Source organism: Sorex araneus, chromosome 7 (assembly GCF_027595985.1).
Source record: "Sorex araneus isolate mSorAra2 chromosome 7, mSorAra2.pri, whole genome shotgun sequence".
Taxonomy (NCBI): domain Eukaryota; kingdom Metazoa; phylum Chordata; class Mammalia; order Eulipotyphla; family Soricidae; genus Sorex; species Sorex araneus.
In genome coordinates, this window is record NC_073308.1 from 58,910,197 (window position 1) to 58,934,666 (window position 24,470).

General features: G+C 47.8%; 1 protein-coding gene across 11 annotated transcripts in view; it reads right to left on the reverse strand.

Annotated features, from left to right (window-relative positions):
* The window catches only part of TRIM2 (tripartite motif containing 2), a 164,765-nt gene that overhangs the window by 15,388 nt on the left and 124,907 nt on the right, over positions 1-24,470 (reverse strand). For all 11 annotated transcript variants that reach the window (XM_055144782.1, XM_055144780.1, XM_055144779.1 and 8 more), the window contains exons 4-8: positions 15,959-16,110; positions 14,529-14,709; positions 12,978-13,701; positions 7,051-7,154; positions 6,646-6,813 (exon numbers count right to left, since the gene is read on the reverse strand). In XM_055144782.1, the coding sequence (XP_055000757.1) occupies positions 6,646-6,813; positions 7,051-7,154; positions 12,978-13,701; positions 14,529-14,709; positions 15,959-16,110 (1,329 nt within the window). The remainder of the gene's footprint in view (positions 1-6,645; positions 6,814-7,050; positions 7,155-12,977; positions 13,702-14,528; positions 14,710-15,958; positions 16,111-24,470) is intronic.

Genomic DNA, 24,470 nt, shown 5'->3' on the forward strand with positions numbered 1-24,470 from the left:
CACCTTAATGACTATCTTAGCTCTCCAGCCCCGACACAGTTCCCTTCCAGAGAGGCAGTCAAAGGGATTCGGAGCAAGAAGACATCCTGTGATTGTCACTAGCTTTGGACCACATGTGGTATGATACCAATAGATTCAATTTCTTTAAGCTTCAGATTACACATAATATACATAAATTATATAGATTATAATGAATATACAACATATATCTATGGGCTGGAGCGATAGCACAGCGGGTAGGGTGTTTGCCTTGCACGCGGCCGACCTGGGTTTGATTCCCAGCATCCCATATGGTCTCCCGAGCACTGCCAGGAGTAATTCCTGAGTGCATGAGCCAGGAGTAACCCCTGTGCATCACCAGGTGTGACCCCCCCCCCCAAAAAAAACCCAATATATATATGTAACTATAAATCTCCCCCTCACACACATTCTTTACAGGAACTGAAGACCCAACCCAGAACCTCTCTTCTTAGCTTCTGGGCAGACCCAGAGATAGTCAGGGCCGCACCTGATGGTGCAAGGGTGTCCGTATGAAATGCTGGGATTCGGACCAGGGTCCTGGCTGCAGTTGCATGAAGTGACTTAACCATTGCACTATCGCCCCGACCCGGAAACCCAGGGACCCTTCCATTTAGGACATGTACATGAGTCACAACCCCTGTCCATATGTATTTCTTTAAATGTCAGAAAAAAACCTGAGGGGCCAGAGCAACAGTAAAGAGGGTGGGAAGTTGCCTTGCACACGGCTAACCCCAGTTTGATTCCTGGAACCCCACATGGTCCCCCAGGAGCCCTGCCAGGAATACTGCCCTGAGCACTGCTGGGTGTGACCCCGAAAAACCACACAAAACCCAAAAACCATTTTAGTAATTTTCAGTAGCATTTCAGATATAGATATTAAGCAAACTGATGGAGAGTACAACACATATTAGGCCATAGTTGAAGGAAGCTATAATTAATGTTATTTTATATTATAATTAAGTCTGCCACTAAACTTCACTCGAATTAAACTGATTCCGGCACTGTGCACTCAGATAACAGCACACTTTTTGGTGCCTAGTAAGGCACTTCACTAATATTTGTTGAATATGATCATTTAAAAATTAGAATTATTATAAAAATAATATAATTAAAAAGTTAGCATTATTAAAGGATAATCATGAAAACACACCAAGTCTTAGCCCTCTTATTTTCTGATTAGTGCTATAGACAAATACAATGTGAGCTTAGATTTTCTAGTAACCAAACCCAACAAATAGAAACAGGGAAAACCAATTAAGTACATATTTCATGCAATTCAATATATCTAAAGGTAATTATTTCAATATAATAGAAAAATTCTCAATGACCATAGCTGGCTTGGGGGAGGGGGTTATAAGTCACTAAAATTCAGGGCAAGCTTTGTACTCAGAGCACAACTGAATTCTGGCAAGTCCCGTTTCAAAAAGTTGACAGCTTCATGAGATCCACAGCTATTGTTAATGAATCGTGTAACTCCACATACTTCTAAGACCTAAGTCATGCTGTGGAATTCATTTTTACATATCCCCATCTTGAGCCATGACCTGCTGCATTAATCATCACCTTGAACTCGACCAGTAGGAAACCAAATGAATCTCCATGTCTAGTATGAAGAAAGGAAAGAAGAAGAAGAAAACCCAAACTATCACCTCCTGATACCTTCTCCCAATAAGGTGAACATGGTTCGTACAGTCATGGATCAAAATTTCGGCGTGAAATTCTTTTTTCCACCAGTTTAAACTTCAGTTTCCTACTTTACAAAATAGTGACAACCAGAGCTATTTCCTGGGCTGTACTGATTTCAATGAATAAGGGCAAAGGTCAAACACAGGGCAGGGGCCACAGAAACTCTTCCTCCTTCCCACCCAACTCACCCGATACCAGGGCCTTAAGATGAACTCCTTTCTCCATAGGGATGTAAGATGTGGGCAGAGAAAGAGATGAAGGCCTTACCCTGCTGGGGATTCAGACTTTGTAAGATCAGTTACTCCTCTAAGTTTATAAATGACAGAGATTCACTTTGGATCTCCTTAGAACAAAGACACACATTTACTTAGGAAGAAAACAATAGGATTCATTCAAGGGAATCTGTCATACAGTTCTGATTCTAGTTCTGCAGGGTAGCCCAAAGATCAAAGAAGCCGTAACATAATGGCTTGTAAAGAAATTGTAGACTTTCTTTCATGTCTGAATGGTAGATATGTCAGCAGAGATCAGAAGGAAGAGCACACTCATTATTAAAACAAGACTATTTACTCCCTTTCATTAAAACACTGGTTATTACTTAGAATGACTCAGTTATATAATACCAAGTGGATGATAATTATGTAGAATAAACAGAAAATAAATCACAGGGTGAGAACTAGAGCAGTTCTGGGGAGAAAAAAAAAAAACTGCATTGTTTTCTAAGGAAACCCAGAATCTCTTTATTTCCTTTTCTTTTCATCACTTTTGGCTTTGCACACTAGATTTGCCCCAGGGAAATAAAAATGAGCATTTTACACCCGAACCTTGTGGAAACACGGATAAATGCCAGGGTGCGCTGATGTTATTTATAGGTTCATCTTTCTGGCAATCTAGTTTATTTTACTGAATTGCATCAAAGAAAATTTGGATATTTGTGCCTACAGCCAGACCTTACTCTGACAAACTGCCATTGCACACTAAACCGTTCTTATTGGCTATGCTTTTACCACTTGGGTTTGATAAACACCTAGAGCAAAGGAAAATGAAAACCAAAGTGGGGGAGGGAGCATCTTACAATTATCTCCTGCGCATTCTTCCTCTCCACTAGGGGGCAGGAGAGTTCTGTAATGTTTATTCTAATTTCTGCTGATAATATCCCAATGGTGGGAATTCCGTTGTCTCATGAAGGGTATCTAGTGAAAAGGAAAAAATCAGAGCCATCGAATGGAAAAGGCTGAACTCAGGAATCCTTTCTCTCTTAAATATAAAGTCCCATTTTATTAGTATTCAGTTCGTTTGATATTAGATATAATGTGTTCCACCATGTTTGCTACAAGTCTTCTGTTTTAATACCTGCTTGAGGAATAACAGCTGAATTTAAATGGGCAAGTCATGTTTGTTTATTTAAAAATTGGGGGCCATACCTGGAGGGGTTACTTGTGGCTATGCACTCAGGAATTCTTCCTGGTGGTCTCAGGGGACCGTATATCAAGCACTTTACTTTTTTTTTTTTCCTGCTTTTTTTTTTTTTCCTGCTGCACTTTGCTTAGGTCCACAAGTCATGATGTCAATGGCATATGAAGCAGAGACAAATGGGCTATCTCCAAACTAGATGGATATTTTCTTGTCTTTTTTTTTGCTTTTTGGGTCATACTCCGCACTGCACAGGTGTTACTCCTGGCTCATGCACTAAGGAATTACTCCTGGCAGTGCCCGGGGGACCATGTGGGATGCTGGGAATCAAACCCGGGTCGGCGCGTGCAAGGCAAACGCCCTACCCGCTATGCTATGGCTCCAGCCCCTAGATGGATATTTTCAAGGCCACTAATAGTTTTCATTCTCTTTTTGCCAAAGGTGCCCTATGTGGGCAGGTGTTACTATAAATAAAATCACAAAAACACATAAGAAGGGGAGGAGGGGGGCTAGAGCGATAGCACAGCGGGGAGGGCGTTTGCCTTGCACGAGGCAGACCCGGGTTCGATTCCCAGCATCCCATATGGTCCCCCGAGCACCGCCAGGAGTGGTTCCTGAGTGCAGAGCCAGGAATGAGCCCTGAGCATCGCCGGATGTGACCCAAAAAGCAAAAGAAAAAAAAAAAAGAAGGGGAGGAAGTTAGGGACTTAGAAAAGCTATTGACCTTTTCCTCTGTACATGTCCCTCAGATGGAGCCACTGAATTTCCAATAGGCTAAAACATTAGGGGCCATTGAACATTTGTATATATAAAAAAAAGCATTGAGTTGTTCTCTTGAACTGCTAAAATTCTGCCCCATACAGACAGGCTCAACCTGCAGGCTAATAACCATGTTATGTCACTAAGGTGACTGTAGTGATACATTCCTGCAATAAGAAAATGACGATATATAAACTTTGTGTCACCCCCAGGATCCCAGAATGGAATGTGAACAGCATCATCAAGGAAATGATGGCAGCTTCCTAGGGCCAGCATGAGGCCCTGAGGTCCAAATCTTCACCCATCAAAGATGATTTCAGTGAGGGCAGGATTATCGGGGATTATTAAAGGGAAGGAAGATGACTCGCATGTCTATTTCAAGCAAGGCTCACACAAAATCCAGAAAATCATGTTTAATCCTTGCCCCAAACCAATTAGATGTTTTAAAATCCAAATGTATAGCAGGAATGAAGGAAGTCAGCCAATGTTCCCAAGGACAAACAGTTCATAAGCAGAAGAGCAGAAGTTCTAATAAATTGGTCTTTGTTGACATTTATATCGTCAACTTCCAAGGGTCTTTTGGTCTGGATTTGTGCCGTGCCAGGGTTTGAACCCAGGGCCCCACACGTGGGGGGCACACACCAGCCATCTCTCCTCTCTGGAGAGTGTGTAATCACCACACGACTAGGAATCCCGTGGCTCTGTGTCCGGTGGTCTCGGGCCGCTTCCCCACCCAGGATGGCTGATGCCATGAGCGGACCAAGGAGGAAACGAGGGCCAAACTGGTTTGTGATCAGTTGCTGTTTATTCCATTCTCCCCACGCGCCTGGTCCAATCTCACTAAGCCCCTCATTCCTGTCTCCTGTCTCCCTCGATGATCTCCCCGCGCTCCCTCTCGCAGCCCTGGTCTCTTGCTAGTCTCCCCCCTCCCCCGCACTGGGGGTAAACCACACACTAGGTAGCACAATCAAAGCCCTTCCTGCTCTCCTGCAGCCGGGGGATCAGGCTCAAGGTTTTTTTCACCTTTCCTTAGTTCAATAATTTAATTAACATCTTAATTCACTGTATCACTGTCATCCCATTGCTCATTGATTTGCTCGAGCGGGCACCAGTAAGTATCTATTGTGAGACTTGTTGTTACTGTTTTTGGCATATTGAATACGCCATAGGTAGCTTGCCAGGCTCTGCTGTGCAGGCGGGATACTTTCGGTAGCTTGCTGGGCTCTCCGAGAGGGGTGGAGGAATCGAACCCAGGTCAGCCGCGTGCAAGGCAAACAAACGCCCTACCTGCTGTGCTATAGCTCCAGCCCAACATCTGAATTCCACTTCTTAATATCAGTTATTTTGTATGGACACAGTAAGAGATACATTAAGCTTGTAGGGTGGGTCTCCTAGGGACATCTCACTATAGATCTCATACTACAGTGCTCAGGACAGATTATTCTTCCCTAACCCTAGGAGGGTCCTAATCCAGTTGTTACTTTTTGTATCATGACAGAATTTGTGCATGACCAAGCTCTTAACTTATAGTTAAATATTATGGCGCTTTTGCCTGGCCCATTTCGATGCCAGGGTAGCTCACAGCTTGCCCTGGGTCCATCCAGTCCCTTGTCAGGATCTTGCAATTGGGATGGTAGGAAGTAAGGGGAACTGAGGCTTAAGTCGAGAGAACAGATGCCCAGGAGTGAATATCATTCGAAGTTAATTAACTCCCAAGTCACAAAAACATAGCATTGACTGTGTTCTTTGTCTATACAAAAAGGACATTACTCTGAATTAACTATGCAAAGGACTTAAGGAGAAGAGAAAAGCAATATTTACAAGTTAACAGAGTCTGATTAAGAGAAAAAGGTGATTCGCCAGTTGGGGAAGCAGAGCACAAAGAAAGAGTTTACAAATAAACACAGAGGAATAGGAGCACTGTGATGAGAGTAACCCAATAAACCTAAGCTCTCTGTGGCAAGGCAGAAAGGACAAACCAGTGTTATCCCACAGAAGAACCTTTGCCATGATGTAATGCTCAGGAGCGCCCTGTGAGTACAGAGCCACCAACACATCCCTGAGACTGGCTGAGCTAAGAAAAGTACCTGGAGATGATTCCTGCCTGAGTGAGCTTTTCAAGATAAGACAGAGATCAGGTGTGCAAAGGGAGGGGGCGCTGGAGCGATAGCAAAGCAGGTAGGGCGTTTGCTTTGCAAGCGGCAGACCCGGGTTCGATTCCCAACATCCCATATGGTCCCCTGAGCCAGGAGTAATCCCTGTGCATCGCCGGGTGTGACTCCCCCCCAAAAAAAAGGCAAAAAAAAAAAAAAGGGAGGGAGCGAGCGGGCAGTGCAACAGCATGTGATTGAGCTGGTCAGCACCAACCATTACTAACTCTGCCAATCAGTGCCAAACCATACAAGGCTGTGTCAGCCTATGCCAGCTGGTGCCCGACAGTATCAACCACACACCTCAGTGTGCAAAGAAACGTGCCCTTGACATTTTCTAGGACTGTGAACTAGCAGCAAATCAAACTTTGATAGAAGTCAGGAGGAAATACCCCAGGAAAGTTATCACTTTAAATATGCAGTCACATTTAGGATGCACAGGAGGAGACTTAAGACAGTATTGTTGCATTATTCAATTCATAAAATCTGGAAATAAAAAAGTCAAGATGTCTTTGCAGAGTTTAGTTGGAAGATTGTCTTGATGCTCAAAAGAGAAAAAAGGCTCTTGTAATCGCTCTCGACCGTTTGCTTAGTGGGAACCGGCATTTCATCTTACCTTAAACTTCCCGTCCGAAGAGAAGATGCTAACCCACTTATTATCATAATCCGCAATGATGATGTCCCCACTGGGATGGACCGCCACACCCGTGGGCCGCTGCAGCTGCCCGGGGGAGCGTCCTCGAATGCCAAAACGGCTTTTGAACTGTCCATCATTGGAAAAGATCTGTAAGACAGACGACATTCATTAGAAAAGGAACATGCAGAGAAATCAGGACGAAAGAACAGCCACGGACACCAGTCCTATGTAGCCTGGGCCAGAAGATGTCGATTCTCTCAGAGGAAAAGGAGACAGCCCTGTACGAGCTGCCGTTCTAGTCCCACTTGAGACTCAAGGAGAAGAGCAGGCGGCTACATCATCCGCCCAGTATATGCAGTCGAGGATGTACAAACAGGGCCTTACCTGCACACACTGGTTGTTACTGTCTGCAATTAATATTTTCCCACCGGTCGAAGCAGCTACTCCTTGGAGATTTGTAAATTCTCCTTTATTTCTGCCTTTGGTACCTAAAATTAAAGAGAAGACCTCAGAAGTTAAGCCATCTGAAGTCAAGGTTCAGCTAATGTGTGATTCAGAGGGGGCCGGAGAGACCGTACAGTGGGCAGGGCACTTGTCTCGTATGCGACCGACCTGGGTTCAATCCCTGACACCTCAGATGGCCCCCCAAGCACTGCCAGGAGTGAGCCCTGAGCACAGAGCCAGGAGTAAGCCCTGAGCACTGCAGGGTGTGACCCCCAAAGAAAACAAACCGAGAACGCCGAGCTGGGAGATAGTCCAGCAGCTAAGGTGTATGCCTGGCACACGACCCGCCCAGGTTCCATTCCCAGCACTGGGTGGTACCTGAGCATCGGCAGGTGGAGCCTCAAGGCCCACCTCTGGGGGAAGCCCTGGCACTCAGGGCTTTGCCCATGCTGGACACGCAATCTACCACTTGAACTATTTCCCCCGCACCTAGAGCACGTTATGCTGAAATGCCCACAGTCCAAAAATTAATAAAGTATGTGTGTTCCCCTGCCCCTTCCAAAAAAATCCAAAAGTCAGAAATAATTTGGGATCATGTTTTACTCTGCAAGATTATTAAGAAACTCAATTCAATCAACAAAAAAGCACCCCACCCAGGTATTCCAAATACGTAACTGAAACTAGCTCTTTCCTAAGAAATAAGTATATCATAAAACGTCTGAAAGACATACAACTTTTTCCTATCTACTTTGATTAAGAGTTCATTTGATAGCTACATTTTGGCTAGTAAAATGAGTAACACCCATTTCAAAAGAAATGATAAAAGACTCTGGCAACAATTTCATGAGGTGATTAACTTGTTTTCCCTAGATGTTAAACAAGCCTCTGGAGCAGGAAATGGATTTTCAAACTAGCAGCTTCTCCTCTTTGCTCTCCCTGGTCAGTTCAACCCTTGTTCCAGAAGAGAAGAGAAATCACATAAGCCCCTGGTATGAAATAGAGAACCAGAGATTGCAATTTTCCTCCAGACCTTCGCACATTAGGGCGAAATAGGAAAGCAAATGCTCATTGGATCTGCGCTATGCAGGACGGTGAAGCTGAGTCTAATCAAGCTTTAACAAAGCAGGTGTGTAAAAATGTTTGCTGTGGGGCTGAAGAGATAGGGCAGGAGGTAGGGCGCTTGCAAGTGGGAGACCCCAGTTAGAATCCCTGGCACCAAATATGGTCCCCTGAGCACCAGGAGTGATGTCTGAGCACGGAGTCAGGAGCACTTTCAGTTGCAACCCCCAAAACACACAATGTTTGCTTAATAAACAGAGACCTGAAGGAAGCGATAATAACTGAGTAAGTGAGAGCCTGTCTGACATCATGGGAAATTAAAGTAGGCCATGAAATCATCACTCTTATACACACTTTCTCACACACTCTAGCCACCCGGTAAGTTCTTGGGATGTATTTGAGCACTCCTCTTCAGAGACAAGAATTTGAAACTAGACACATTATAAACATAAAGTAAAAAAACAGTCAAGAATAAAATCTGGGGGCCGGAGCGATAGCATAGCGGGTAGGGCGTTTGCCTCGAATGTGGCCGACCCGAGTTCAATCCCCAGCACCCCATATGGTCCCCCAAGCACTGCCAGGAGTAATTCCTGAGTGCAAAGCCAGGAGTAACCCCTGAGCATTGCTGGGTGTGACCCCCAAAAATAAATAAATAAAAATAAATAAAATCTGGCTCTCCTTTACAAAAGTTTTGTGTGTATTGGATGGGGGCTCCACCACACTGACATTGTGTGGAAGCTCGGGGCTTACTCCTGACTCTGCACTCAGGGACCCTGTGAGATGCCAAGGATTGAACCTGGTTGGCCATGTGCAAGGCAAGTGCCCTATCTGCTCAACTATGTCTCAGGCCCACATCATCTTTTTTTCTAACCTATACAATATATTTTTCTTTTTTGCTTTGGCTTTGGGGTCATACTGCTGGTACTTGGGAGGCTACTCCAAGTCTAGTGCTCAGGGGACCAGGAAGTGTCACAGACAGAACTCAGGTTTCTTGTGTGCAATGCATGGGCTTTTTTTTTTTTTTTTTTTTGCTTTTTGGATCACAGTCGGCGATGCACAGGGGGTACTCCTGGCTCTGCACTCAGGAATTACCCCTGGCAGTGCTCAGGGGACCATATGGGATGCTGGGAATCGAACCTGGGTCGGCCACGTGCAAGGCAAACACCCTACCCGCTGTGCTATTGCTCCAGCCCCAATGCACGGGCTTTCGAATCAGACTCAGAAGATCAGCTTCGTAAGTGAAGGCTCACATGCATCCTGTTTCCATCATAAAGTTCCTTAGAAAACTCCTGTTTGAAATTGCCGGGTTAGGGCTGGAGCGATAGCACAGAGAGTAGGGCATTTGCCTTGCATGCAGCCGACCCGGGTTTGATTCCCAGAATCCCTAAAGATCCCCTGAACACCGCCAAGAGTAATTCCTGAGTAAGAGCAGAGCCAGGAGTAAGCCCTGTGCATCGCCAGGTGTGACCCAAAGAAAAGAAATTGCCGGGTATTGGAAACGTTTCACTCACTCACGTGTGAGGGCTCCCTGGGTCCTGCCTGCTCTCACATTCTGCAGCCCCGCACAGGGCCTGGCACTCTGCACACCTCAGCGTCAGGAGTGAGCACAGAGTCCCAACAATGCCCCCCACCCGCCCCCCCACCCCCGCACCCCGGCACGGCATGCTCTCCCTCCTCCCAGATCTGAGGGAGGGGAGTTGCAAAGGTGTGTCAGGGAGGAGATGTTTTGTCAAGTCTGTAAAGCTTCTGCACTCTCGGAGAGGCCCTTGACGCGGCCCTCGGACAGACAAGCAAACACCCTGTTCCACAAGAACAAAGGAGCGTTTCAATGCCCGCTTCTCACAGGCTCAGTAAGGTATGCGGGATGAATGACAGACTTGGACACGAGCCAGCTGTTCATTCTTTCCCTCCCCCCCCATCCTCTGGCTCGCTTTTGTTCCGCGGCTTTCTTTTGGGTCTCTGACAAAACCAACTCGGCTTCTAGGCAGCCCGCCTCTGGCTGGCCCAAAACAGAAAAAAAGCATCACTGCATCTCTAGGAAACAGCCCCCGAAGCTGGACGCGCTTTCCCTACACCCACTCAGAGCTGCTTCCCCGCACAACATCGGGGTGACACGGCGACTCATTCACAGTGGGCCACGGAGCTAAGCTTTCAAGGTGGGACGTATCAAGTGTCTCAAGTGTGGAAAACCAGGGTCGTGCAGGACACCTGAGACAAGGGCTAGGGCTGCTCTCCAGCCAGCAGCGGCGTGGGCCAGAGCCAAGCACAGCGGGAGGGCACCGGCCTTGCATATGGCTGATCCAGGTTCGATCCCCAGCATTCCTTATGGTCCCCCGAGCACCCCCAAGAGGAATTCTGAGAACAGAGCCAGGAGTAACCCCTGAGCACCATTGGGTGTGCCCACCCCCAAAAAAGTAAACCAATAATAAATCATAATTTTTATTGCATTTCATGTTTATTTCATGAAATGACAGCCCAAAGCAGACCTTGTTAAGAGCCTGAGTTTCAATACATTCAAATGCAGAAACCTCAACATTGCTCTGATTCAATGTTCCAAGCTCATGTTCAACCAGACAGGAAAAAAGAAAAAAACAACCAGGAGGATGATGGATGGTTTTGATTGCAGAAGCCCGATAAATCATAATTTTTTTTTTCTTTTTGGGTCACACCTGGCGACGCACAGGGGTTACTCCTGGCTCTGCACTCAGGAATTACTCCTGGTGGTGCTCAGGGGGCCATATGGGATGCTGGGGACCGAACCCGGGTCAGCCGCATGCAAGGCAAACACCCTACCCGCTGTGCTATCGCTCCAGCCCCCTAAATCATAATTTTTAAAAAAGATTCCATTTGAACAGAACAGGTCAAAAATATCAATTTATCCACGTCACTTTATACAAAGGAATAACCCATCACATGCTGTGTAGTCTGGGATCTACTGAGAAAGTAAACAGTTTAAAAAATAAAACAAAACAAAACATCTACGAGAGTCGAATGTCCTTCTCTCTAGGAAGGGAGCATAACACGACACATGCCATAACCATGCGGCTGGACCCCATGCCAGGTGTTTCATTCAGGGTGCCCAGGAGGGGCGTCAGGTGAGACCCCTCCCTGCCCCAAGGGACCCAGCAACGGCAGCCGAAAACCTCCAGAACTCAACCATCGCCAGTCTCATGGCCGCTCTCCACACACTTGGGCCAAGCCTCACCCACGAGTGAAGCTATTCCTGGACCACATGGCCCTGAGAATTCAAACCTCACTCCACCCATACTCCAAGAGCAGTGCGCCACATGGGAAGGGGTTTAAAGTAACCAATTTTAGAGGACAATATTTTATACATACATATATATATGCAAATAAGGCTCAACCTTTAACAACTTGTTAGCAATCTCTTATAGAAGGGCTTAATGACCCCTGGGTGAAATACAACAATCTTCACACTCTTTCCTCTAAGGAAACTTTTTTGGAGCATTTTTAGCAGTTTTTCATAACAAACCATATAACATAAATTATTTCGGGTCTGCTTTGGAGCAGGAGTTGGGGTTCAGGATGGAAACATCCAAAATATGGTGGTGGGAAGCTGCAATGGTGGTAGGATTGCTGTTCGAATAGTAAATGTAATCAAATATTGCGAACTACTTTATAATTTTTTTTTTCTCTTTGGGTCACACCTGGCGATGCTCAGGGGTTACTCCTGGCTCATGCACTCAGGAATTACTTCTGGCAGTGCTTGGGAGATCATATGGGATGCTGGGAATCGAACCCAGGTCGGCCGCATGCAAGGCAAATGCCCTACCCACTGTGCTATCGCTCCAGCCCTACTTTATAAAATGTTAAAAAATTAAATTAAAAAAATCTATGAGATAATTCAGGGGTTAAAGTACCTGACTAGCATGAGACAAGCCCAAGCTAGATATCCTGATCCCTGGTAACACCCCCTGCACTTCAAGTGCTCTCCTGAGCACTAGTAGGAGTCACAGACCCAGAAGTATGCCCTGCGCATTGCCGGGCGTGCTCCCCCACCGCCCTACCCGCCTTCCCCCAAAAGCCCAGGCAATAACTAAATCAAGCAAGGCTCTTAGAACCCCAAATCTCTCTTCTAAGCTCCAATCTCTTCTCCGGAGCCTCTGCCCATGCCAGCCACTCCCTTATCTCAGGTTCCACCCACTTCTCCCTCCCCGGGGGCTCTTCTCCGGCTACACGCCCCTGGAGGTGCCCCGGCTTGCCACCACGACGTCCCAGCTCCCCACCCTGCCAAGGAGCAGCCAGGGAAATGCAGTTGTCTGCCCACGGGCGGCTCCAGCAGGCTGGCATCCAAGGGCTATCAGACAGCGCTATCTCTGTGCCTCTGGGTTAGGCCGGGAACGCTTGAAATCCATCCCCACAGGGGGTGAGGGAATCCCCACGGGGGCGCGGGGGCGGACACCCCAACAGCCCCTTTGAAAAAGTGCAGATCTCCGATGTATTTTTTTTTTTCTTATTCTCTTGCCTCCTTCCCGTTATTTCCTGCTTCTGCACCGAGGAGGTAAGCACGTGTGCGTCACAGAGATAAAGGGGGCGCGGGGGGGCAGGGAGGAAGGGGGTGCCGAAAAAAATCCCGCGATCCCAGAAAAGCCCGCCAGGGCTCACCTAAGCAAAGCCCGGAAGTGGTGCCCCTGGCCCGGGGCCAAGCAGCAGGTGTCCCCCTCCCCACTCCCCACGCCTGGCATCTGCAGCCTTTCCCAGGGACCTTCGCTGGGTCTCGCCCCGCCGCCGCCGCCGCCGCCGCCGCCGCTGCCGCCGCCGCGGCCGCCGCCTGCTTTCTTCCTTACCGACTCGGAAGATGAGATCGTCCTCGATGGGGTTCTCTTTTCGTTTGCCTGTGCTGTACATGCTGGCCGGTCTTTTCACGGCTTTCTGCTTCACGTGGCCGCTGCCGGGGGACTTGACGCGCCGCTTGACGCCCTCGGTGGTGGGGGACACGTCGGCCGAGCGGATGACCTTGAGCTTGAAGGGGCTGCCCCGGATGTGCTGGTCGTAGAGCCTCAGCGAGAGCGTGAAGTCGCCCTCCTTCTGCACGGTGTACAGGAACTCGTAGGTGCCGTTCTTGTTGTCCAGGATCTCGCCGTCGGCCACGCTGCCGTCGGGCGTGCTCAGCTCGGCCGTGAGGTAGGCGTTGCCGCTCTTGCACAGCTCGCCGTCCTTGTCCTTGGTGGTGATGGTCACCGACATGGGCTGCCCGATGATGGTCTGCCGCAGCCCCTCGCCCGTGGCCACCGTCTCCGAGGCCACGGCGTTGGTGGTGAGGATCGTGCCCAGGTTGTGGATGGACTTCTTGAGCCCCTCGGTCTCCACGATGAAGTCCAGCTGGTCGTTCTCGCGCGGGTGCAGCGGGAAGTCCTGGTCGGCCAGCTCGTTCAGCTTCTCGCTCATCTGCTTCTTCACCAGCAGCACCTCGGTCTCCGTGCCGTGGTTGAGCGCCTGGGCCGTGAAGTTGCTGCAGCTCTTAATGCTCTCCTGGCCCTCCAGCAGCGTGTCCAGCTGCGACTGCAGGACCTGGGGCGGGAGGGCAGGGCGCGGTGAGCCCTTCCGGGGGACTTTGCACCACCCCACCCCCGCCCCCGCCCCGGGACACCGGACCCCTGGGCTTCACCTGCCCGCCTGGCCAGCCACCCCCGAGCGTGGGGGTCCCTCCTGGCCAGGCCGCTGGAAGGCACCGGAGCCCAGCTCTGCAGCCTAATCCCGGACCGCACGCCCCTGTGTCTTGTTTCTCTCGCTTCCGCCCCGCCCCCAGCTCTCCTACACACATATTTCCCGGGTCATGTGTCTCTGACAGCCGCCGGGAGCCCGCCCTTGGCTACGCCTGACATCTGAACCCCAGTTCCTCCGTCACCACCTACAAGAAACAGAAACCAGCGCAAAGAAACGCTCCAGCTCCACCCTGCACAGCAAGAGGCTCTGCACGCCCGCCCGGCGTGGAGGAGGAGGCGGCTGCGACAGAGGCTGGGACGTGCCGAGTGGAACAAAGTCCACAGTCAGGGCTGGCTGGGAAGCTGACTAACAGGTTGGTGTGGGAGAGAGAGTAATTAAGAGGCTATTAGACATTATAATTAAGGAAGGAAAACAATCCAGTTTAACCTGACATCCTGAAAGCATTACTTGAGATTTCTGCCCCGGCCTTGCATCCAATTATATCGGGGTACTTCGGTCACAAAATCATAGAGTCGGTGAAAACAGGAAGGGGAAAAAAAAAATTGATTATGCGGAGCTGAACTAGACAGTGCTGCGGGACAGCAGCAGGGAAGGGTCCGCCGGCGTCCACTGCGGCTGCCCAGTGTGCCCGGAGTGCCGCAGCGCGCATGTGCGGAGGGTCTGGGTCGTACTTTGTGTTTGAGGCCGTAGTTGACCTCCAGCTCCATGAGCAGCACGCTCTTGCGCACGTTCAGAGTCTTCTGCAGCTCGTCGAAGGTCGAGTGGATGTCGTCCACGATGCTGGCCTTCTGGTTGGTTAACTGATGAATGATTTCCGAGATGAACTGCAGCGCAGAGTCTATTTCTGGGAGCCTGGGTGGGAGATGGGGGGCGGGGGGGGGCGTGGAAAGGGAAGGGGAGAGATGGACTGTTAAAGTATCATTATTTAACATCAACCTGGAAAGAATGAAAAACTGACCTAACTGCCAACATTTCCCCCCAAACACTGTGTGTTTCATCATCCTTGAAAAGAGCAGAAGAACCAGAACTCTTGCCTTTGAGAGAGGACGCGGGGAGGGCCCACTTCTGGTTCATGCTACTACAGCCAGCTCGCTTGAAGAAGTAAGTGATGGCCCCGCTCATCGTTTATGAGGATAAGCCGGAAGTGCTTCTATCCCACTCTTTTCTAAATTAGGCATTTTCAACCTTGGCACAATAATACTTGGGCTGCATAATTTCTGGCTTCAGGGAGAACTGTGCTGAGTGCTGAAGTTTCTTTAACTGCACCCTGACCTTTATCAGACGCCAACAGTATCCCACCACCACCAGAACTGCAACCCCCAAAATGCCCTCAGGCATTTGCAATTTTTTTTTGTTATGTTTTTCTTTTGGGAGGAATATAGATACCAAGACTGAGAATCAATATTCTAAATATAGTGCTCTATCTTTTTCTTTTTTCAATCATATGAAAAATTGATCTTTGAGGCACTGCCAGGGATTGAAGCTGTGTTTCACACATGCAAAATCAATGTTCCACTGCTAAGCCACCCTCCCAGCGCCTATAAAAAATTCACCCAAGCTGTTTCCTGGGAACTGGTTGCAAGTCTGCAAGTTCTTTTACTTAGGCTAATCACCCTTCTTTTCACTACAACTACTGAGGGGAAGATTTACTGCCTGTTGCTTTTGCCTCTCTGGTCATTCTCATGCACTGCACGGCGGCTCTGTTCCTTCATTTTCTGCCCAAAGAAAGAGCCTGGCAGCCGAGACAGATAAGGGACGTAGAGTAAGCAGGGCTCGCCCCACTCCTCTGAGCTCACGGCTGGCACACAGGGCTGGACGTCAAGAGCAGCAGCTCTGGGAGCCGATGGAGAGCCTGCTTTGGTGCCGCCTTTCTCGAGGGCATTGTATTTGTCTAATCATCTAAGAATGCTGAAACAAAGATGGCACCAGAGCCCTTTGAAATTCTAGCCGAGGGCAAGGGACGGGCTTCCCGATCACTCATGAGCTTGGGATTATGAGCCTGCCATTGGAAGGGGGGCATGGTGGGAGGGTGGGAGACACCGAGGGGGGGCTTCAGGGGGGAGTGGGACACGGAGCCTGGCACACGGGCAGGTGGGCACACCTTTTGTTGACGGAGTCCAGCTGCACCTGGAGCGAGGCCTTGTGCTGTTCCACCACGTCCTTGAGGGGGACGGTGGGGTGCTCCGCGTGCTCGCCCTCTGTGCACTCCCGACACATGGCAGTCTCGCAGGACTGGCAGTAAAAGTCCATCACCTGTGGGAAACACAAGGTCAGCTCCCAGGAGCTCTGCGCGGCCCTCGGTCCAGCGGGAAAGGAAGGAGGAGCCCTGCGTAGTGACTAGTGTGGTGGTGGTGAGACAGAATGCACCTCCGACACCATATCCGAGTCCGATGCCTCACAATGTGGTTTGTTATCTGCGTATATTTCGAGTGATCACCAAAGTGTGCCCCATTCATACCCACCCCCCTCATGGTTATAAAATGTGTTTTTCCTGGGATGAGGATTGTTTTCTTATTTTGAAGAAACTCCCAAATGTGCCAGAGTGGAGTCTAGGGGTTAAGGTGCTTGCTGTGCCGCGGGGCTGACCCAAGCACTGCATGGTCCTTTGAGCATCAACGGAGAGCGACCTCGGAGCACAGAGCTGGGAGGGATTCCTGAGCAAACTGAGTGTGGCCCAAACCCTTTCCCCCCACAAAGGAAAACCTTCAACTATGCAATAGCAGATTATTAACTGGGGGTGGGGGGACACAACCACCAGTTGCTCAGGGGCTACTCCTGACAGTGCTCAAGGGACCATATATGGTACCAGGGATCAAACCAGGTCTGGCCTCATGCAAGGCACATGATTTATCCCCGTACTATCTCCCTGGCCTGCAGCAGTGAATTATTAACTACAGTCACCATGTAATTCGCCATGTCCCATGGGTCACTTCTTTTATGACTAGAAGCTTATGCCTTTGGCCTCCTTTAGTGTCAGAGAGGATTGAGTTTATGTTCAGGTCTCAGAGAAGACCCGATCCCTAAGCTGCTGTTTTTGGCCACAAAACAGGTGCTCCCTTAAGGTAGCAGAAAACAGCCTAAGGTGCTCAAATGCTTTGGACTTGGTGCCCCTTAACACTCTAAAAATTATTGAATACCCCAAAATGCTTTAGGGAATGATATCTATAACTACTTGTCCTGTTAAGATAGCAATGGAGAGCTGTCGAGATAGGACAGAGTGAAGGCCCTTGCCTCTCATGCTACCTCCAGGGCCCAACCCCCAGTACCACACGCGGTTCTCAAGCATCACCAGAAGTGACCCCCAAGCACAAAACCAGGAGTAAGCCCTATGTGGCCTTCAAAAAATTTTTTTAAATAGTTAATTTACTAATAGCAGTAAACCCATTCAATGTGAACACAATATAATGTATAAAAAAATAACTATTGGGGCTGGAGCAATAGCACAGCGGGTAGGGCATTTGCCTTGTACACGGCTGACCCGGGTTCGATTCCCAGCATCCCAAATGGTCCCCTGAGCACCGCCAGGGGGTAATTCCTGAGTGCAGAGCCAAGAGTGACCCCTGTGTGCATCGCCGGGTGTGACCCCCCAAAAAAATAACAACTATTTTGCAAAACAAAACATTTTGTGAGAAAAATACAAATCCCTTTTGTAAATCTCTTCAATGTCTGACTTCATAGAAGACAACTAATTCTGCATTCTGTGATGGCATACAAGTCTCTGGAAGATTCCAGTGGGTGCTTGGAAGGAATGAGCATGAAAAGGCAGCGTGTCTTAGTATCACCGGTAAGACCGTCTGGGTCCCCTGCAGGTGCTGGGATGTAGGGGAGTTCTCGGATCACACTCTGAGAATGGCTGGTGCCCAGAGAGGGAGCAGTGTGGCTTGCTCCCCCACATGGTCAGCTGAATGATACAGGCCATTGACTTAAACTCACTGTGTCCCCACCTTTCCTCTGGCTACGGAGGCAATTGTTTTGTTTTGTTTTTGCTTTCTGGATCACAACCAGCAATGCACAGGGGTTACTCCTGGCTCTGCACTCAGAAATCACTCCTGGCGGTGCTCAGGGGACCATATGGGATGCTGGGAATCAAACCTGGGTCGGCCGCGTGCAAGGTAAACACCCTACCCACTGTGCTATCACTCCAGCCCCTAGGGAGGCAACTGGAGCAACCTTGTTCATGGGGCTCTCAGGACCCAGTAGGTTAATATGCACCAGGAACCCTGATGATGCCTGGTGCTCCCTGAAGATGCTGGGATGATGCCTCACATTCCTGGTGGGGCTCAGGGGACCATATATGGTGCCAGAGATGGAATCTGTGGCAGCCGCATGCAAGGCATGCACCACTACCTGCCGTACTATTACTTGGGCCCCTCACACCTTCCAATTTTTGAACTTACAATAGATTTTTGTTTGAGGGGGGGTAATGGGTCTTTAATTGGAATCAACATACATACAGTAAAGGGTTAATGCCTAATACAGGTTGATGAATTTTTACAAAGCAAATGCACCCACCAAATCACTTTTATTTCATATTCCATTTATGAAATAAAAATGTTTACATTCCTACCTGCAAAATCTCCCTCAAAGTTTGGAGAATTCTTTGCAAATAGGAAGAATTCCAAAACATTGTAGAATGAGAATATTCTTTTTGGGTCACACTCAGTGATGCTCAGGAATCACTCCTGGTGGGGCCTGAAGGATGACATGAGATGCCAGGGATTGAACCTTGGTCGGCCATGTGCAAGGCAAACCCCCTGCCCCTGTACTATCACTCCGGCCCAATGAGAACATTCTTGGCCATAATTTGGGCAACCAAAATGCACACCTTCCTCATTAAGATACACTATTTTATATAGCACATTTACATTACAAATGTGTGTATATATGTACATATACACACACACATATATATATTAATGTAACACATCTTGATTCTCCCAAAAACAGAACACTTAGTTTGCTGACACAATTTCCAGTGAAGCAAATTTAGATAAAATGTCCTTCAAGCTAGTTCCAAGATAATTTTAAATCTCGTGTGGCATCAGAGCTGAAATAGGTTCATACTAGAATAGGGTTTGAAAACATAATCTCTTTCCCTCACATGGAAATTTGATTGCATGAATTTTGTTCCAGTGCAGATCTTTTTAGTAAAGGGCTTAGGCCATCAAGTGGAATTTTTCTTTCTTAATCCTTCAATTGCTTAAGGACATTTTTCACACACATCCCATTAAAAATGAATTTGAATAAATCTATCCAATAAAACACAACTACCCAGTGGGAAGATGATGATGTGGGGCATTCCTACTTGGCACAAGTCAGTTCCACCTGGCAGAGTGCCCAGCTATACCTAAAAGCTGATCATTATAGCAGATTCTCAAATGACCTCAATTTGTTCAATGTCATTTCTCGGTCAGGTTGACTGGCAGAGGACAGGGGGCCAGCATTGAATGAAATGAGACTATTCGAAGACCTGACTTTGTTATACGTCATTTTGTTGAAAGTCACAATTTCCAAGAATCAGTTTGCTCTTCAAGCCCGGGGTTCCCCTTGCTTGTCTCTGTCTCTCTGCTTTCTCCTTTTTTCCACTCTGGAGAAGCCCATGTTCTCTCTTGAACATGTACTTCCCGTCTTTCTCCTCCCTCACATCTTTCTAGGAAAATTGCGTTCCATTAAAAACTGTATTGCTTCACTATTTCGCCTGCTTCTGAAATGCTTTTCTGCTAGGAAAAGGGACAGACCGAGAGCGTCTGTGCCGCGGGTTAGGGTGACTTTCCTTTCCTGCAAGGAACAATTCCCTGCTCCAGCCTGAGTCTGCGGCTGCCCAGGAATCGGGTGGCCGGGGTCACCTCCCACGCTGTGCAGATCAAGTGGACTCCAGGCACAGCTTGACAGCTGCCACGTGGGGCTGGCAGGATGTGCTCGTAGCGGACTTGACCAGCCCTGATTCAAGCCAGACATTTGCCTGAGCGCTGGTGGCCGTGGTATATTAAAGCAGAGAGCTGGAAATACCCTTTTCTTGCTTCTACCTCCCTCACTCCCTACTTTGCCAAACGACCAGCAAAACTAAGCTCTTCCCTGATATTTCATTTCTATTTTCTAAAAAACAATACCTCCCCACCTCTCCCCGCCATTTTCAAGAATCTATGGTATTTACCAAAGAACTACATGAGCCAAAAGATCCTCCTTCCCCTGGGAGAGGCAGTGCTTCTAAAGAAAGGAACTGCATTTGGGGTTGCATTTGGACATTTCACTCTATTATCGATATACTTTCACGTGTTCAAGAAATGGAATCAGCTACAAGTTCAGGCAGTGCTCCACTAATAACATCTTCCAGTCATAACATCTTCAGAAATCATACTAGGAAAAGCAATAACCTGGTAAAAATACACAAGGCCCACATTATAAATTTTTTACTTATTTGAGAAAATTTAGTTGCCTAGACAGTTTCCTGATTTTTTTCAAAAGGCTAGTAGAAGTAAGGATATCAAAGCACTTCTTGCCAAGTCCTAAGATTTCCTTCCCTCCCTCCCTCCCTCCCTCCCTCCCTCCCTCCCTCCCTTCCTTCCTTCCTTCTTTTTGGGTCACACCCAGCAATGCTCAGAAGTTACTCCTGGCTCTGAACTCAGGGATCACTCCTGGCAGTGCTTATGGAACCATATGGGATGTCGGGGATTGAACCCGGGTCAGCTGCGTGTAAGACAAACACTCTACCTGATGTACTATCGCTCCGGCCCCTCTAAGATCTTTAAACCCAGTGATGGCTGGAACATAATTCCTATAAAAGGGAGTTTATTATTTTATGGCTTCAGAGTGGTTTGATTTTCCCAAAACACTTTATTTCCAAATAATACATAACTAAATTAATAGTAATAATCAATCTTCATAATCACTGGTCATGAATTCTTTCTTTTTTGGCGTGGGGGGAGGATGGCGCAAAGTGGGCTCACACTTAACTCTGGACTTACTCTTGTTTTTGTGAGTCTTTTTGTTTTCGTTTTTGGACCACACCCAACAATGCTCAGGAGTTACTCCTGGCTCTGAACTCAAGGATCACTGCTGGTAGAGCTTGGGGAAGCTCCCTATATAGGATGCCAGGGATCAAACTGGGGTCAGCTGCATGCACGCAAGCGCTTTACCCACTGTGCTATCTCTCCAGCCCTCTCTTGCATCTCTGAATTCGGCTTGGTAAGGCAACAGACAAGCAGTCACCAGGCTTAATGATCATCTGTGTTTGGAACTGCTGGGCGAGAGCTCAAATGTTGGCTTTCAATGCACAGCATCTCTTAAACTGCTGACCATTCTTCCCCTTCTTCTTTGTCCTTAGCCACTGCCACCATGGCACTTTCATCAGAAGACACTGTGTCACAGTGTTCAAAGAAAAGGACAGGTTTTCAACCACACGGGCGAATCAACACCAGGCAGTTTAGGATGGCAACATTCTGCTTTATTGCTAATTGCCCATTTTTATTAACCTTCAGACATTTGGATTGTTTTTAAAGATTTACTCATGGCAATTAGCTGCAGCAATTTCCCTGGAACGGTGCATGCATTTCAGCTTGAATATGTGGTGAGTACCCTAATTTCAAAGCAGTAAGCATCGAACTCTGACGATTTACGATAAAACAATAAAACTATTCAAATGTGTGGTGCAAATTTTCCAATGCCTCTTGCTGGCTTGTAAATTTTATGACTCTGAAGACTCATACTGACCCAGCAGAGAGAAAGTGCTCAAAATGATTTAAAGAGCTTCAAGCACCTCAAGGAGGATCAAACTCTTAGAAATATTAAATTTTTACTATGATTTGCCAGGACACCTTTGGTGCCACACCCAGCAGTGTCAGGGCTTATACCTGGCTCTGTGCTCAAGGGTCACTCCTGGCAGGGTTTGGGGACAGTAGGTGTTGGGGATCAAACCTGGGTCAGTTGCATGCACAGCCAGCACCCTACCAGCTGCACTATCATCTCTCTGGCCTAAGAAGGACAGTTTTTGCCTAAAGATTTGTTTAACGTGGCTATAATTAGTTACCCTGTGAGATTCTGTTAGCAGCTTACAGCACCCAACAGATTGTGGGCTTCAACTGGTTGGTCCACTAAATCTCAAATATTTTGAACTCTTCCCCTTCCTCAACATGAAGACATCTGAAGACCTTTATTATGGTCCACATGGTTTTCCTAGTAAATTTTTGTACCAGCACATGGTATCATAGTGCAGGGGTCAAGGTGCTTGCAGGAACCTGATTCAATCCCCAGCACTGTATGTATTCCCCTGAGCTGCACCAGGAGTGACCCCCAAGCAGGAAACCAGGAGTAAGCTTGCTATGTGTCATCCACTAAAAATAAAACATTTTCTTTCCTCTAGTTTACTTTATAATAATATATAATCCACATAGCATACCAAATATGTGTTAATCGATAGTTAATGTTTTTTTATTTTTCTTTTTGGGTCACACCCAGCGATGCACTGGGATCACTCCTGGCTCATGCACTCAGGAACTACTCCTGGCGGGGCTCAGGGGACCATATGGGATGCTGGGAATTGAACCCGGGTCGGCCACGTGCAAGGCAAATGCCCTACCCGCTGTGCTATTGCTCCAGCCCCGATAGTCAATGTTAATGGTAAGGCTTCTGATCAACAGCAGACTCATCGTGATGAAATTCTGGGGGTGTCATAACTTATCTGTGTGCTTCAATCAGACCGGGTGGGTTTATGCTCCTGGTTCCTACAATGTTGAGAGCTAAATGGCACATCCTTAGGGAATTCTTTTCTACTTATCTGTCAGGCACTAATAGCAGAATTCTCTCTCCTAAGTGTTGTTTGCTTTTGGTTTATAATTTCACATCAGCCATGGCAGTGCGCAGGGGAACGTGTGTGGTGCCAGAGATCGAACCCGGGTTGGCTGCGTGCAAGACAAGCATTCCCCCCTGCATTATCGCTCGTTGGCAGTGTTATTCAATAGGAATGCATGCCAATTGGAATGATAAACGCTAAAACTCCTCTTTGAGTTGGTCCTTAAGGCATCCCAGCTAGGTAGGCCAGAATCCACCAGCCCACAGGCTCAGTCTTACAAGGACATCTTTCCTGCCTGGCCTCTGCTGTCTCAGCCAAGCCCCTTCCATGAATCTTTTCAGCACCACCTCTCTCCACAGGGCCTCTAGCCCCAGCTCCTCCCACCCAACCCCTTCCTGATCACATCTCCAGCAACTCATCTCCAGCAACTGTGAATAAGCCAAACACAAAGCTGCCCCGGGCCTTCCGATGCCTGACTTATTTTAACACTCCGCCTGACTCAGGAGACATTCGAGTTCCTTAAGATGGTATCCAGGGTCCTCCCTAAATTGGTCAGCTACCTCTGCAGCCCAATCACCCACTGCCTGGTTCCTGAGAACTCTGGGCAAATGCAGAGAAGGGCAGGCACTCTGCCACATTATCTCTGAAACAAAGAACACACTTCTCCATTCCATAAAGGACGAACTCCAGTCCTACTAAGAAACAAAGTGGGCTGGAGAAATAATACAAGGGTAAAGGTGCTGGTCTTGCACACAGCTGACCCCTGGCACTGCATATGGTCCCCTGAGCACCACGAGAGGTCAACACCTGAGCACAGAGCCAGGAGTGGCCAGTGCACCGAGTGGTGTGGCCCGCCAAAATAAAACACCAACAGCAAAACAAAGCATTGCATGTCCATGGAACCACAGCCACATCTAATGGCACAGTGATATTTTCTCCAAAGCACCAAATCAAATAAGAACTGGTTTGGTTGTGCTTAGTAAGGACTACCCCTGACGATGCTCAGAGCGTCGTGTGGTCACAGGGTGCCAGGTATAATCGTGCGGTACCATATGGTCAAGCAGTCCCTCTAAAATGTCAATTAGGGGGCTGGAGTGATAATATAGCGGGTAGGGCATTTGCCTTGCACCTGGCCAACCCCGGTTCCATTCCCAGCATCCCATAATGGTCCCCCAAGCACTGCCAGGAGTAATTCCTGAGTGCAAAGCCAGGAGTAACCTCTGTACATCGCCGGGTGTGACCCAAAAAGCATAATAATAATAATAATAATAATAATAATAATAATAAATAACAATAATAATAAAATAAAACATCAGTTAGAATGGCTACCTAAGAATCAGGTCACGATCACGAATCACAAAATCCCATTAATCACCGATTTCTTGGGCGGGCTCAGTAACCTCTCATTTCGTCTTTTCCCTGAGATCTTAGAAGTCTATCTTGACTCCCAACGATGTAGCACTGGAGGCTCTTTCAGGGTCAGGGGAATGAGATCCAGCTAGTTACTGGATTTAGCATATGAATACACCATGGGAAGCTTGCAAGGCTGTTTGTCCCATGTGGGCAGGAAACTCTCAGAAGATTGCCAGTTTCTCCCAGGGGGAGAAGTAGGCTATAAGAATCAGGTACATAGATTTATTAGAATCAGATTATTTCTCTCATAGTGCACATTCAGTAAATTCCAAACTTTAATATGAAAATTCAATTAGCATGACTTTAATCAAATCTTTCTCCTCATCTCCAATTATTTCCTCAGAAATATTTCTAGCAGTGAACTTATTGAACAAAATAAGTTGTACAAAACATTCACAACAGTTTGCCAAAT